The sequence below is a fragment of the Lagenorhynchus albirostris genome, chromosome 15 (genome assembly GCF_949774975.1).
Source record: "Lagenorhynchus albirostris chromosome 15, mLagAlb1.1, whole genome shotgun sequence".
Taxonomy (NCBI): Eukaryota; Metazoa; Chordata; class Mammalia; order Artiodactyla; family Delphinidae; genus Lagenorhynchus; species Lagenorhynchus albirostris.
In genome coordinates, this window is record NC_083109.1 from 25,282,056 (window position 1) to 25,296,891 (window position 14,836).

The 14,836-nt window shown below is 49.2% G+C and overlaps 1 protein-coding gene across 6 annotated transcripts in view; it reads right to left on the minus strand.

Moving 5' to 3' along the window:
* Positions 1-1,959: 1,959 nt before the first annotated feature.
* ZNF341 (zinc finger protein 341) overlaps positions 1,960-14,836 on the minus strand; it is a 42,917-nt gene continuing 30,040 nt past the window's right edge. For all 6 annotated transcript variants that reach the window (XM_060123663.1, XM_060123662.1, XM_060123661.1 and 3 more), the window contains 5 exons: positions 9,940-10,036; positions 8,195-8,327; positions 5,297-5,408; positions 4,972-5,042; positions 1,960-3,191 (listed from right to left, as the gene is read on the minus strand). In XM_060123663.1, the coding sequence (XP_059979646.1) occupies positions 2,662-3,191; positions 4,972-5,042; positions 5,297-5,408; positions 8,195-8,327; positions 9,940-10,036 (943 nt within the window). In that variant the 3' untranslated portion in view covers positions 1,960-2,661. The remainder of the gene's footprint in view (positions 3,192-4,971; positions 5,043-5,296; positions 5,409-8,194; positions 8,328-9,939; positions 10,037-14,836) is intronic.

Genomic DNA, 14,836 nt, shown 5'->3' on the forward strand with positions numbered 1-14,836 from the left:
TTTGTTCTTTAATTCTTCTAGGTGTTTGTTCTTTCATTCTTCTAGGTCTTTGTTAAACATTTCTTGCATCTTCTCTATCTTTGTCTCCATTCTTTTTCCAAGAGCCTGGATCATCTACACTATCATTATTCTGAATTCTTTTTCTGGAAGGTTTCCTATCTCCACTTCATTTAGTTGTTTTTCTGGGTTTTTATCTTGTTCCCTCATCTGGTACATAGCCCTCTGCCTTTTCATCTTGTCTATCTTTCTGTGATTGTGGTTTTTGTTCCACAGGCTGCAGGACTGTAGTTCTTCTTGCTTCTGCTATCTGCCCTCTGGTGGATGAGGCTATCTAAGAGGCTTGTGCAAGTTTCCTGATGGGAGGGAATGGTGGTGGGTAGAGCTGGGTGTTGCTCTGGTGGGCAGAGCTCAGTAAAACTTTAATCCACTTTGTCTGCTGATGGGTGGGGCTGGGTTCCCTCCCTGTTGGTTGTTTGGCCTGAGGTGACCCAACACTGGAGGCTACCCAGCTCTTTGGTGGGGCTAATGGCAGACTCTGGGGGGGCTCATGCCAAGTACTTCCCAGAACTTCTGCTGCCAGTGTCCTTGTCCTCATGGTGAGACACAGCCACCCCCCACCTCTGCAGGAGACCCTCCAACACTAGCAGGTAGGTCTCGTTCAGTCTTCTGTGGGGTCACTGCTCCTTCCCTCCTGGGTCCTGATGCACACACTACTTTGTGTGTGCCATCCAAGAGTGGAGTCTCTGTTTCCCCCAGTCCTGTCGAAGTCCTGCAGTCAGGTCCCGCTAGCCTTCAAAGTCTGATCCTCTAGGAATTCCTCCTCCCGTTGCCAGACCCCCAGGCTGGGAAGCCTGACGTGGGGCTCAGAACCTTCACTCCAGTGGGTGGACTTCTGTGGTATAAGTGTTTTCCAGTTTGTGAGTCATCCACCCATCAGTTATGGGATTTGATTTTATTGTGATTGTGTCCCTCCTACCGTCTCATCGTGGCTTCTCCTTTGTCTTTAGATGTGGGGTATCTTTTTTGGTGAGTTCCAGTGTCTTCCTGTCGATGACTGTTTAGCAGTTAGTTGTGATTCTGGTGCTCTCACAAGAGGGAGTGATCGCACGTCCTTCTACTCCGTCATCTTGATACAATCCCATGGCATCTCTTCTTCTGTCCATCAAACACTCTGTGTCAAGGCCTAGATCAAGTGTTACCTCCCCCTCTGAGACTTGCTGTCCCCATCAGTCCCTTCCCTGGCCCTTCTGAGGGCTGGGTACGCTTACCGCCCTTACCCCCTCAGCTTTACACTGCTGCCTCACTCATCCCTCCCACTGCATCACACCCTTCCTGAGGATGTGGGGAACTCAACCTTGCTCTGAGCTCCAGCCACAGGCTCACACACAGATGTCTGAGGGATATCAGCCTTCAGGGAAACTCAGTGATCAAACTGAGTCTGACAGTCCTCCCGCAACCTGCCCTGTTCCATCTCAGCCTCAGAGTCCTCTCCTGTAACTGAGGCAATGTGGCCCAGCAGGGTGGTGGTGAAGACAAATAAGAAAGCACAGGTGAAGGCCCCTTTTCTCTCTCCCTGTCTCCCAGGCAGCCTAGTTTGCTTCCCCCCTGGACTAGCTGGAGATGCGGAAGGGAATGCTGGATGTGGGGGCACCTATGGCCATCCAGAGGGCTGCTTAAAATGGTCCTCTGACTCTGGTTAGAGTTTCTGATTCCAAAGGGTTTTACAGCAAGGCCCAGGACCCTGCATTTTCAAAAGTGAGTTATAAACCCCTTCCTCCAGGGGTTTCCATGGGACATATTCTGAAATAACTGTTCTGGATGCACCAAACCTCCCTATGGCAATCGGGGCAGCGTAGCTGTGTAAGGAGCCAAGTGACTCCTCAGCCCACATAAGCTTTGGTGGGGGGAATGCTGCCACCTAGGGGCTAAGAAAGAAACTGCCAAAGCTAGGGCCTGAGCCATGTTGATAAAAACATTTATTGAGCACTTTTTGAGTGCCGGGCACTATGCCAAACTCTATGCCAAACTCTTTGTACATTTCATCATACTGTATCCCAATGACAGCCCTATGAGGTAGTACTGTCATAAGCCCCATTGTACAGATGAGGAATGTGGGGCTCAAAGAGGTGAAGTGACTTACCCAAGGTCACACAGTAAGTAAGTGTCAGCGCTTGGATCTGAATCCAGATCTGGCTCACAGATGAACTCTAACCACAACACTCGAGTGCCTCCTATATGCCTACATCAGAGTCGTCTGGGGATGCTGGGAGAACTGCATGTGAAAAGGTTTAACAGGTAAGGGCTCCAACCATATCAGGTCCCTGAAGAGCAGCTTAACTAGAGACTGCCCCTAGGCAGCCTGGAGGAGGGGTGGGTGGGACTCCCCTGTCTTCTCTCTCAGGCAGCCTGACCACCAGCCTGGACCAGCCAGACCCTGGGCCATTCAGGCTCAGCTGCCTCAGATCCCAGAATGCTGCAGGGCTTCCCAGCAGGACAGGGGGCCCAGCGAGGCGACCTTGGGCCAGGGTTTACAGAGCATGTTCCAAAAGGATTTTGACCAATGGCTCACTTCCACTGGGAAGGATCTCTAGTCTGCTCCTAGAGGCCCCGGACCCAAAGGTGAGCATCAGGCAGGATGCAGGAACAAACACAATGGGTCCATCACTCCGAGGCCTGGATGTAGACAGGCACAGCAAGCATGGCACACGGGCCCTCGGCCCCTGCCTGCAGCTCCGCCAGGGCCAGGTTGGAGCCCAGGCCCTCGGCATGCCCGGGCACCACCAGCTCGGGTTCACCCCCCACTGTCCCACCCACTACGATGGACAGCACGGCATCTGGCTCCGAGAAGGGTGGCTTGCCTGGGGCGGCCTCGGGCACTGGCCCAGGCCCTGTGTCCTTCAGCTCCTCCAGCCCCAGTGGGTCAGGCAGGGGAGTCACCACCTTGCGGCCACCAGTGCTGCCGCTGCGGGGGGCTGCCCTCCTCCGGGGGGGCCGCCGCGCTTGCAGATCCTTGTCCTTTTGGGGGCCGAGGCGGCAGCGGTGGTCCTTGAGGTACTTGTGGCGGGAAAAGCCCTTGGCGCAGCCGGCACAGCGGAACTTGTAGTTGCCTGTGTGGGCGCGCTGGTGCTCGGCGAGGTGGGCACGGCGACTGAAGGACTTGCTGCACAGGGCGCACTTGTGGAGCTTCATGCCTGGGGAGCGAGGGGAAGGCAGTGAGAGGCACCCGGACCCTTCACCCTGCAATGCTGCCCTGGCACTTGGAACAAAGCCCAGTTCCTCAGCTTGCCCTGCGAGCATGGGTGTGATCTGGGCCCTGCTCCCTCCACTCTCATCTCCCACCTTCTCCCAGCCACTTACCCTGTGCCAGCCTCCTGCCTCTGGGCCTTTGCTTGTGCTGTTTCTCCTCTGCCTGGAACAGCAAGCTCAGCCCCTAAACCTTGACTAACTTTGCCAGGTCACCACCATCTCTCTCCTCTCTGGTCTGCCTGCCTCACCCTGGCCGCCTCAGACCATTCCCCACAGGGCAGCTAGAGAGGTCTTGGTAAAACCTCTCCATGACACTCCCTGCTCCAAACCCTCCAGTGATTCCCCAAATTTCCCACAGAGTCGCCTGCAGCTGGCCACCCCCTTCACCTCTCAGACACATCCCCTTCCTCTCCCCTCTCTTGTTCTCTGAGCTCCAGGCCTCCCGCCCGCCTTTCCTTGTCTCAAACACCCGCCAGTCTCTTCCCTGCCTGAAGGCTTCACACTTGCTGCTCCCTCACTCTGGAAGCCATTTCCGGCTCTTCTCCTCCCTCAGACTCAGCTTTCGTGTCACCTCCTCCGGGAAGCCCTCCCTGATACCCACTTCTCTTCTTTCTCTGCCCGCTCACTCTACTTATTTCCATCTTTGCCCTCAGCATATTTTACTGTAACATACTTAACTTGTTTGCTGTTCATTTTCGATCTCTGCCACTAAATGCTAAGCTTCCCCAGGAGGGCAGGGTGGGCTTCTGCCTGATTCCCCCATGGCACCCCCAGTGCCTGACACATGGTATTCTCGCTATAGTCACTCACTGGATGAATCACTAGTGCCTCCATATCCACCATGAAGTCAACTCCATCCCACACACAGATTGTGCCATGGCCCCCTCAGCCTCCCTGGGATGACAGCTCAGAGAGGGGGCAGTGACTTGCCCGAGGCCACCCAGCAGGACAGTGGTAGTGTCAAGAATCAAGCCCAGGCCCTCTGTCTCCAAGTCCTCAATCTACTCTTAGTTTTCACACATTCTTTAGCCACTAGATCCTGTTTATAAACCAGTGGTTGTTAATCGGGGTGACTTTATTCCCCAAGGATCTTTTGGCTTGTCCCCGGAGACGTATTTGGTTGTCATAACCATGGGGTAGAGGCCAGGGATGCTGCTGAACATCGTACAGGGCAGCCGCCCACAACAAAGAATTATCCAGCCCAAAATATCAACAGTGCCGATATTGAGAAACCTTGTTCTATAGACCAAGTGGTATGTGGAAAGCCAGCCAAGCTGCTCTGGGGAAGCAGCAGCCCCAGGAGAAGCTCTGCGGAGCCACCGGGAAACTGAGTGGTGTGGAGACCCCCTACTCCACACCCCAGCTTCCTCGCTCTGCCGAGTGGGCCAAGGAACCTCCCTGGCCTTATCCTGGACCCGCTCAGAACTGGATCTCCCTCCACACCTGACCCCACCTCTGTCACACTGGGTGCCTCTCTGGTATACAGTCATCTCCTCCTGAGTCAGCTTCCTCCTCAGCCTGGGGGACTGTGGCTGACTCACCTCCGTACACCCTGAGGACCCAAACACAGGCCAGGCTCATGGCTCACAGGAGCAAAAGTCTATTGGCTGGAAGGTACCAGGCAGGGAAAATAAGCCTCACAGGATGTGTCTGCTCTTTCTGGGGCTCCTGCCCAGGGTGCTTGAGCTGAACCAGACCCTCCTGGCACGTCCAGGAGCCACTTACCGGAGTGGGAAAGGATATGAGCCTTCAGCTTGTCTGGCCGGTTGAACTCCTTACTGCAGCCCGTGTGTGTCCTAGGATCCAAAACGCTGGTCAGAGGAGCTCACTAAGCACAGGACTCTCTTGCTGGCCCCCCTGCTAGCCCTGGGCAGGATGGACTTGCTCATCCACCCTAAGGGCTGGGCAGGGAAGCAGCATGGGGGGTGAAGCAGCCAGGCAGGACCCAGGACAGGACAAAAGGAGAGAGGGCCTGCAGCCCTCGGCCCTGACCCCCTTCTATCCCACAGCTGGGTAAACCTGCCCCCTCCCACCCACCGTCTCTACTCACGAGAAGGGGCATTTGTATTTCTTGAATGGCTCATGGATCAACATGTGTCTCTTCAGTTTGTCCTTGCGGTTGAACGCGGACTCACACACTGAGCACTTGTAGGGCTTCTCACCTGCAGGAGGAAACACAGATGGGGGACCAAGGGTGCCGTGAGAGGGAGTCTGAATATGGGCGCAGGGGTCTCCATTAGAGGACAGCAACTCCTCTAGGGAGGTGGCCTGGGGGAATATTGCCTCTCCCTTTCCTCGGACTTTGCTTTGCCAAGGAGAAGAGGAGCCTGTTTCAGTTAGGATGGGCAGGAAGGGCCTCTCTGACGAGGCAACACCTGAGGTGGTGAGGGAGCGAGCCATGCAGGAATGTGGAAGTGAGGGTCCCAGGCAGGAGGAGAGGTGGGGCACTGCATGTGTCTGAGGAACAATGGGGAGGCCCATGTGGCCGGGTTGGAGCAGGGGAGGGAGAATGAGGCAGAAGAGGAGGTGGGCAAGGCAGCCAGGCCCAAAAGGGAGGGCTTGGGAGGCCAAGGTGTTTACTCTGAGCCAGATGAGAAGCCACCAGAGGGGCTGAGCAGAGGAGGGGCAGGATCTGACTCGAGAGTCTCACAGGCTCCCTCTGGCTGGCTGGGTGTAGAGAACAGATTGAGGGCGTGAGGGTGGAGGCAGGAAGGAGGCTGGTACAAGAAATGGGAAGTGGCCAGGTACGGGTGATGTTCAGAAAGCAGAATCGGCAGCCCTTGCTAACGGACTGGCTGTGCGGCGTGAGAGAATCTAAGGCGTGGGCTGGGTGGATGGCCGTGACATTTACTGAAATGGGGTCCACCAAAGGGGAGGGGGGAATTACACCTTATCTGGTTGAATCCTTGCAACAAACCATAAGGTAAGTCCTAGACGAGAAAACTTAGGTTCCCGGTCTACACATAGTGTTTGGGGGAAGTAAGATTCCAGCCCAGCAGTGTGACCCAGAGTCCACCTGAGTTGCCCCAGATCGTCTGCTGCAGAACCCATGCGTGGGGCTGGGGCTGAGGGGTGGCATGGAGAGCAGCTCTCACCTAACAGGGGTCAGGGGTCAGAAACTACCCTTTGGAAAAGGGCTATTACTGGGTTGCTTTACTTCCTGCCATTATTTCCTCTCTGTTCTCCTCTCTGGGATGAATAAAGTACTTTTGAAAAATGCCAACCCAATGATTGAGGAAATTCTGGTCCTTACAATGGAATGTTCTGCAGTCATTAAAAAGATTAAGGTCGATCTGTGTTTCCTGATCTGGAAAGATCTCCTGGCTCTATTGCTAGGGGGAAAAGAAAAGTGTAGGACAAGCTTAATACAGTCTCATTTTTGTTAGAAAAAAATACAATCCCCATACTCCAAAAAAGCCCTGGCCATATGGGTTTGTATCGACACAGAATATGCAGGGAGAAAGGTAGGGGAGGGTACACACCAAACTGTCAGTAGCAATTAAGATCTGAAGGGGGAATTTAACATTTTACTTTAGGTACTTCCATATTGCTTCCATTCTTACAAAAAGTATGTATTACTTTTGAATAATAATAATTACTTTTAAAACCAAAAAGAAAGCAATTTGGTAATATCTATCAAAATTGCCAATGAAGTTAGTTTTGTTTTCTTCTTTTATCATAAATATGAAATAAATGTAACAGAAAATTTACCATTTTAACCATCTTTAAGCGTACACTTCAGGGGCATTAACCACATTCTTACTGTCGTGCTACCATCACCACTATCCATCCCCAGAACTTTTTCATCATCCCAAACTAAAACTCGGTACTGCATGTACATTTTAACCTAGCATTTTTTCCACTGCTAGGAATGTACACTACAGATGTATTCCCAAAAGCTTGTCAAGAGACCCACACAGCATTGTGTATACAAACTAACAGCTGAAAAAATAATTTAAGTGTCCATCCACAGGGGACTGGTTAAAGCAAAGATGGTAAATGCAGGAGAATACTATGCAGCTGAGAAAAAGAAGGAGCCATTAGGAACATCTTCAAGGTTCCTTGATAAGTGAAGAAAAATGGCACATAATAGAGTTATAACATGTGCAAAAGTGCAAAAGTAAAATTGTGTAAAAGTAAGCACATGTTTTGTATAGATGTAAAATGAAACTCGAATGTCCCAGATGAGACCACTAACAGTGGTCACCTTTGGGGAGGGGAATTAGGATCACTCTGCAAACTGCAAACTCCAAGTCACAAACTGATGGTGGTTATTTTAACAACTAAAACTGTACAGATAGAAAATATTGTTTTGTGAAACTTCTGTTGCAGTATATTCTGTGTGTAAGTATGTGTTTCCCGGGTTGCATATAAAATGTATTTTTTACCGTAGGCCATAGTAAAAAAAAAAAAAGGATTGTCCATCTGAGGAGAGATGCTTTTGTATTATCAAGGATTTTTTCCTCAGGTTTTCTCAATCTTTAGACTGTTTTCAGTATAAAGAAGAACAGAATTTTTTAACTAATAAAAAACATTTTAAAGCTTAAAAGAAAATAAAGTGTCAATGTATCTCAGCTGAGGAACTAAGGAGAGAGGGTTCTATCCAGGTTTGGGAGGGAATTTTGCATCGAGCACAACGCCCCCACCCCCAGGGGCTCAGAAGGACCTCAGGGGCAGAGCCAAGAGTCCCCCCACCCGCCTCCCGAGGCTCATCTCCACTCTAGTGTTGGTGGGAACCCCTTGTTCACTTGAGGGGGCAGGCAGGGGCCAGGAAGGGGATGGGAAGTGGGGATGAAGAGAGGGAGGGGATGGGCAGGAGGGGGCTCAGGAAGAAGGCTGAAGGAGATGGGGAGGAAGGCCAGAGGGGGATGGGAAGGGGAACAGGGAGGGTGTCTGGGGGGAGGGGAAGGGGGACTGAGCAGGAGTTGGTGGGGGACAGGGTACCCACCTGAGTGGATGTGAGCGTGCAGTTTGAGGTAGTGCTCCCGCCGGAAGAACTTCTTGCACACCTGGCACTTGAACCTGCCCCCGCTGCCATGGGTGGGCAGGTGACGCCGCAGGTAGCGTTCACAAGGAAACACCTGGCAGAACAGAGGAGTCAGCGTCAGGTCTGACTCACCAGCCCTTGCCACGTTATGAGCTCAAGGGGCCCCTCATTACCAGCCCTTACAGAAACATCTTCCTTTCTGCCCACTGGGGGTCAAGGCCCACAGTGTCAAGTTCAGCCATTAGAACCTCATGGCTCCCACTACTCACCCATAAGCCCAGTCAAGACACGCGTGCCCTGAGCTTCTGCCCAGGCTGTTGTTTCTACCCAGGGAGCCTTTCTCTTAGCCTGACAAACTCCTACTCATCCTTTAAGACCCAACTCAGGTCACTGCTTCTGTGAAGCCCTCCCTGACTCCTCAATGCCACACCAGGCAAAGCAAATTCCGCCCTTGAATGTCCACCCATATTTTTAAAGTCAGCATCTAACTTATTGAAACACAGCCCTTTGCTTGTACGGGATCTCCAAGAGGGCAGAGAGGGGCTTTCATTCCTCAGCACAGGGCCTGAATCAAATGACTGACAAGCAAAGGAATGAATGAAAAAATGAACAAATAACTGAAGAAATAAATGGAAAGGTAATAAAAAGCCAGAAAACACAGAAGCCAAACTCTCTTTCCTCCCCAGGCATAGGAAAAGCATTCGTTCGCTTTTTCATTCATCTGATACAGAGAAGTGGTCAAGGACACAGACCCATCAACTTACTAGCCCCATTATTTCCCAGCTGGATGACCTTTCTGTGCCTTGGTTTCCCTGTCTATAAAATGGAGACAGTAATAATTTGCCCACCTCCTAGGGTTAAATGAGTCCGTTCGGACAAAATGCTCAGAATAGCATCTGGCACGTGGTTCTTGCTAATTCACGATACCTTTTATTCAGACCACAAATTCCAACCCCCTAAATTAGACTATATAATTAGAAACATCTACAGTGAGGCCGAAGCGAAACCAGGGCTGTCTGTCCTGGAAAATCTGCCTCATAAGGTTGTAAGAAAATGAGTAGAACAAAGAAACCAGTTAAACACACCAGGGGGATGCAATCTGCAAAATCCAGACTTCAGGAAACTCCACAGGACCGATGGCCCAGTTTCTTCAACAAATACATTAAAAGAAAAAAGAAAGGAGCATCGATGGGGGGAATCTGTAGATTAACAGAAACTTTGGTCGTATCAACCAATCACAATATATCGACCTGATTCAAACAAACTTTACAAAAATTATGTTTTTGGGAAAACTGGAAAATGGAACACTGCCTGGATATTTGATGATATGAAGGGCCAGGCTTTAGTGAGGGCTTCCAGATCCACTGAAAAGAAGAACCAGTAATAACAAGGATGATAAGACATCAGGAAGCTGGAGGCCGCTGTTCAGATGCTGGGCCTGGGCCCAGGAGAGGCCTCACTCCACGTCAGCCTGGCCTGGCCCGCCTGGCCCAGCAGTAGCACTAGGATGGCCACGGGTGGTGTCCAACGGGTGAGACGGGCCAGGCAGAGCTCTCGCTCTTCAAAGGCAAAGTCGTCTGCGGAGACAACCCCAAGCTTGGCCTGCACGTGTGTTGAGGCAGGAGGGGAGAAGGAGACGGTGGGGTCTTCACTCCATCACCTCTCGCCCCTATTTTCGCTCAGCCAGCAAGGGCAGGGTTCCCCACCTTTTGGCAGTGCGGGCAGGGGAAGTTGTGAGTGGCGGTCTGCAGGTGGTGCTCCAGTGCCTCCGGGGTGGAGTACTTGTTGACGCATTTGACACACCTACATGGGGAGGAGCAGAGAAGTGAGAGAGCTGTGTTCGGGGCTGGATGCCCCAGCAGGCGTGGGAACCGGCCACTCCCTGCCCCCAACACCAGGAGGCAAAATCCCACATCTGATTCATTCTCGAGCTTGCCACCGCCTCCATCCTAATCCAAACCATCTTGCTCAAACGTGTGCAGTAGCCTCCTCCCGGCCCTAATTCATTCTCCACAGGGGAGCCAGCAGGAGCCTTTAAAAATCAAAATCACAGTTTACCCTTCCCCCTCCCCATATCCTCAAGTCCATTCTCTAGTAGGTCTGTGTCTTTATTCACGTCTTGCCCCTAGGTTCTTCATGACCTTTTTTTTTTTCTTAGATTCCACATATATGTGTTAGCATACAGTATTTGTTTTTCTCTTTCTGACTTACTTCACTCTGTATGACAGACTCTAGGTCCATCCACCTTACTACAAATAACTCAATTTTGTTTCTTTTTATGGCTGAGTAATATTCCATTGTATATATGTGCCACAAAGTGAGAGTGGCATGGACATATATACACTACCAAACGTAAAACAGATAGCTAGTGGGAAGCAGCCACATAGCACAGGGAGATCAGCCTGGTGCTTTGTGACCACCTAGAGGGGTGGGATAGGGAGGGTGGGAGGGAGGCAGACACAAGAGGGAAGAGATATGGGCACATATGTATATGTATAACTGATTCACTCTGTTATAAAGCAGAAACTAACACACCATTGTAAAGCAATTATACTCCAATAATGATGTTAATAAAAATAAAAAAATAAAATTATGTGTTTACGACAAAACCTTTTTTTTTTTAATAGATTTACTTATTTTATTAAAAAAAAATCAAAATCAGACTATGTCACACCCTTGCTTAAAAATCCCCACCTTGGCTTACAAGGCCCTACTGGCCTGACTCACTCCCAGCTCTCAGCTTTCACCTTTCCCCATTGCCCATCTCACACCCTCTGCTCCAGGCCCCCCGGTCTCCTGAATGCACCCAGAACACACCAAACTCGATCCCACCTCAGGTTCTTTGTACTTGCTGTTCTTATGACCTGGAACACTCTTCCCCCCAGTCCTCCCCTTGGCAGCACCTGCTCAGCCTTCACATCTCAGCTCAAATGTCACCTCCTCAGAGAGTCCCTCCCCGACCACCCCGTCTCAAGGTGCCCCCCAGAGCCCAGCCCCAGCCACTTCCTACTATGCTCTCCAGTTGTATTTTCTTCTTAGCAATTATTATCTGGAATCATTTATTTGCTTACTTCTCTGTCTCCTCCACCAGCAAGTGGGCTCTGGAGGCCAGGACCATATCTGTCTTGTTTGGCTTGTTCATAACCTGCTCTGAGCACCAGGGACAATCTCTTACATGAAACAGTCAGACAAGGACCCACTGTAGAGCACAAGGAACTCTAATCAGTACTCTGTAATGGCCTATATGGGAAAAGAATCTAAAAAGGAGTGGATAGATGTATAACTGATTCACTTTGCTGTACACCTGAAACTAACACAACATTGTAAATCAGCTATACTCCAATAAAAATTAAAAAAAAAAAAAAAGTCAGACAGACAAGGATCCAGGTCTGGCTCCTTCCCATCTCTGACCCTCAGTTTCCTTATCCATAAAATGAGGTAGGAATTCCAAGTGGACCTGCCTCTCAGTTTTTCTTAAGATCATAACAAGATTCAAAGGACACACTGGTGCCAAACAGCTCATAAACTGCAAAGCACATAGGCATGGTCTTTACTCTAAACATCACTCGCTAACATGTCCACAAAAGAGCAGTTTCAGGCCTCAAGCCGCTCTAAGGAAAAGGTCCCACCATCCCCCCACCACAGAACATTCACCAGCAAATGGGCCCGTTTACAATGCAGTACCACTGAGGAATGCCAGAGGCAGGTGGGCAATTCATGTTAAAAACAGAACCATGGACCCTGCCATCTGTACACCAGGGCACGTGGGAAACCCGCAGTCAGGCTGCACCTGTGGTGGGCCCCAGGGATGCCCCTTCAGGCCACACCCTGAAAACCACAAGCTAAATGCCTCCAGATGGCAAGAAAGAAGGAGCAGGAGAGGTGAGAGCAGAGCTACCAGGAGGGCAGAGACCTGGTGAGCTAGTGGGAGGAAGAAGACAGGAATCGCACAGGCTCCGGCAGCAAGGATGCAGTTTCGCAGCACCATTAAATGAAAACTCCCTGCCAGAAACGCCACCCTAACTATGTCACCCAAAGTAACATCCCCAGCACCAGGCCAAACCAGAGTCAGGTGTCTCCTGATACAGCACGCTGAGAAAGACACAGCGTCGCTTTGTGATACTCCTGCCAAAAGTGCCAATCCTGGCTCCACCCTGAGGTCAAATCAGACAAACCCAAACTGAGGGCATTTTACAAAATTACTGGCTTATACTCTTCCAAAATATTAAGGTCATGAAAGACAAAGACAGAATGAGAACTGTTACAGCTTAAAGGGGACTGAAGAGACACAACAACCAAATACAATCTGGGATCCTGGATTGGATCCTGAGCCAGAAAAAACATTTTTTTTTCTTTGTCTATAAAAGATGTTATTGGAACAATTAGGAATTTTTGAATAGGGTACATTAGGTAACAGAATTGTATTGATTTAACTTCCTGATCTTGATAACTACACTGTGCTTATGTAAGAGGTTATCCTCATTTTTAGAAAATACACACTAAAGAGAAAGGGTAAAGGAGCATCATGTCTGCAAATTATTCCCAAAAAGCTCAGAATGTGATAAAGTAAGTGTGTAAGGATTGTAATATCGGGGAAATCTGGATGAAGGGTGTATGTGGGAATTCTCTGTACTATTCTTATAACTTTTCTAGAAGTTTAAAATTATGTCAAAATAAGTTTAAAAAGAACACTTCCTGAAAGTGATTGCCTATGGGATGAGGGAGCGGGTCAGGGTGGATAGGGAATTCCTTTTCACTCTATGCCCTCCTGTAGTTTTTAAATATTGCATTGTATGCACATAGCAATTATTTTTTTCAAGTAGGTAATTAATCTTTTTTAAACCCCTCTGTGATCTTTGACCTGCAAAATCACTTCTAGGAACTTATTTACAAATGAGCAAAGATATATGTCCAAAGTTGTTCCTGTAGTGTTGTTTATAATAATGACAAACTGGAAATAACCCAATTAACCTGCAATAAGGAATGAGTTAAATAAATTACAGCCCATCCACATACAATGGAATACTAAGTAGCTGTTTAAAAGACTGAGGCAGGTCTGTTTGTGCTGAGGTGCAAAGATATAAACATTACAGTTTTAAGTGGTAACGCCAAGTACACGGAATGATCCTATTAAATTTTAGACTGTTTGTCGGAAGTTGTGCAACAGGAAGATGGTGTGATGAATTTTCACCAGATTCAATAACTGTGTTTGGGATAACCTAACTCAAATATAGCCTGTGATATTTATAGCTATAAATATGCTTATTACAGATATATACCAAAGGACATGTACCAAGAGGTTAACAGGGTTTTGTTTTTTGTCTTCTTGTGGGTTTTTCTAAGAATCCATTTCTGTGCATTGAACATGGATGACTTTTGTAACTAGAAAAAAAATACATCTTATTTTTAAAAGGAAAAAGTAAACATACAGCATATATATAGTGACATGTATGAAATTCACTTGAGGGAGTTGGGGAGGCTCCACAGGCAGGCCAAGGCAATGTGGCCCAAAGCAGGCAGAGCAGCCGGACTGACAGGACCTGCCCCCGTGAAAATGGAATGAAACCACCACACCCACTTAAATGCCACCATGAGAGAGAAATAAACTCTCACCTTGTTAAAGCCACTGTTATTTTGGGTCCCTGTTACAAGCAACCAAACCTAGATTTAAATTATATAATTAATAAACATTGCAGCAATAATATTTATTGAGTACCTATTATGTTCCAGGCACCATGTCTAACTGCTTCATACTCATCTTACTTGATCCTTGTAAATAAACCAATAGGGTAGGCACTATCGTATCGCCATTTCACAGGTGAGGAGACTGAAGTTCAGAGTGGCTGAATATCTTGTTGAGCTCATCCATCAGGTTTGCAGCTGAGCTCAGATTCGAGCACAGGGAGGTGGCTCCGGAGCTCTCATCATTACCCACTACAGCATTCCACCCCTGGGCCATCCAGGTGGTGTCCTGCCTCCCCGCACCTTACTCTGGGGCCAGAAGCTCCAATGGCTACAAAGGGCCTCTGACGCTCTAAGCTTGGCAAGAGAACCTGGGAGAAGTGATCTACTGCAGGCACAGGGCCATCATGGGGCTCAATTCTCAGCCTGTGAACTCCAAAACCAGAGCTATGAGGCTTCCACAGTCCAAGACAAGAGTTTGAATCCCAGCTCTGTACTGACGTTGTTACTCTGGTGGGCAGGTCACTTCTCCTCTCTGAGCCTCAATGTCCTCATCTTCAAAATGGGGAGAACACCACAGCTATGGACTGAACGGTGTCCCTCCAAAATCTGCATGTTGAAGTCCTGACCCTCAATGTAATGGTATTTGCAGATGGAGCCTTTGGGTAGTGATTAGGTTTAGATGAGATCATGAGTGTGGGATCCTCCAGGTAAGGTTAGTGCCCTTATAAGAAAAGACCAGACAGAAAGGATGCCCTCTCTCTCTCATGTGTCTATAATATTTTGTTATAGCCACCTCAGCTGACTGATACAACCTACCTCCCAGGATTGCGGGGATCAATGTCCCTAAGTCAGGCCGAGGCACCTAGTAGTTGCTCCCTTCCTTTTACTTGGCATCTCACTCTAGAGAGACACACAGCT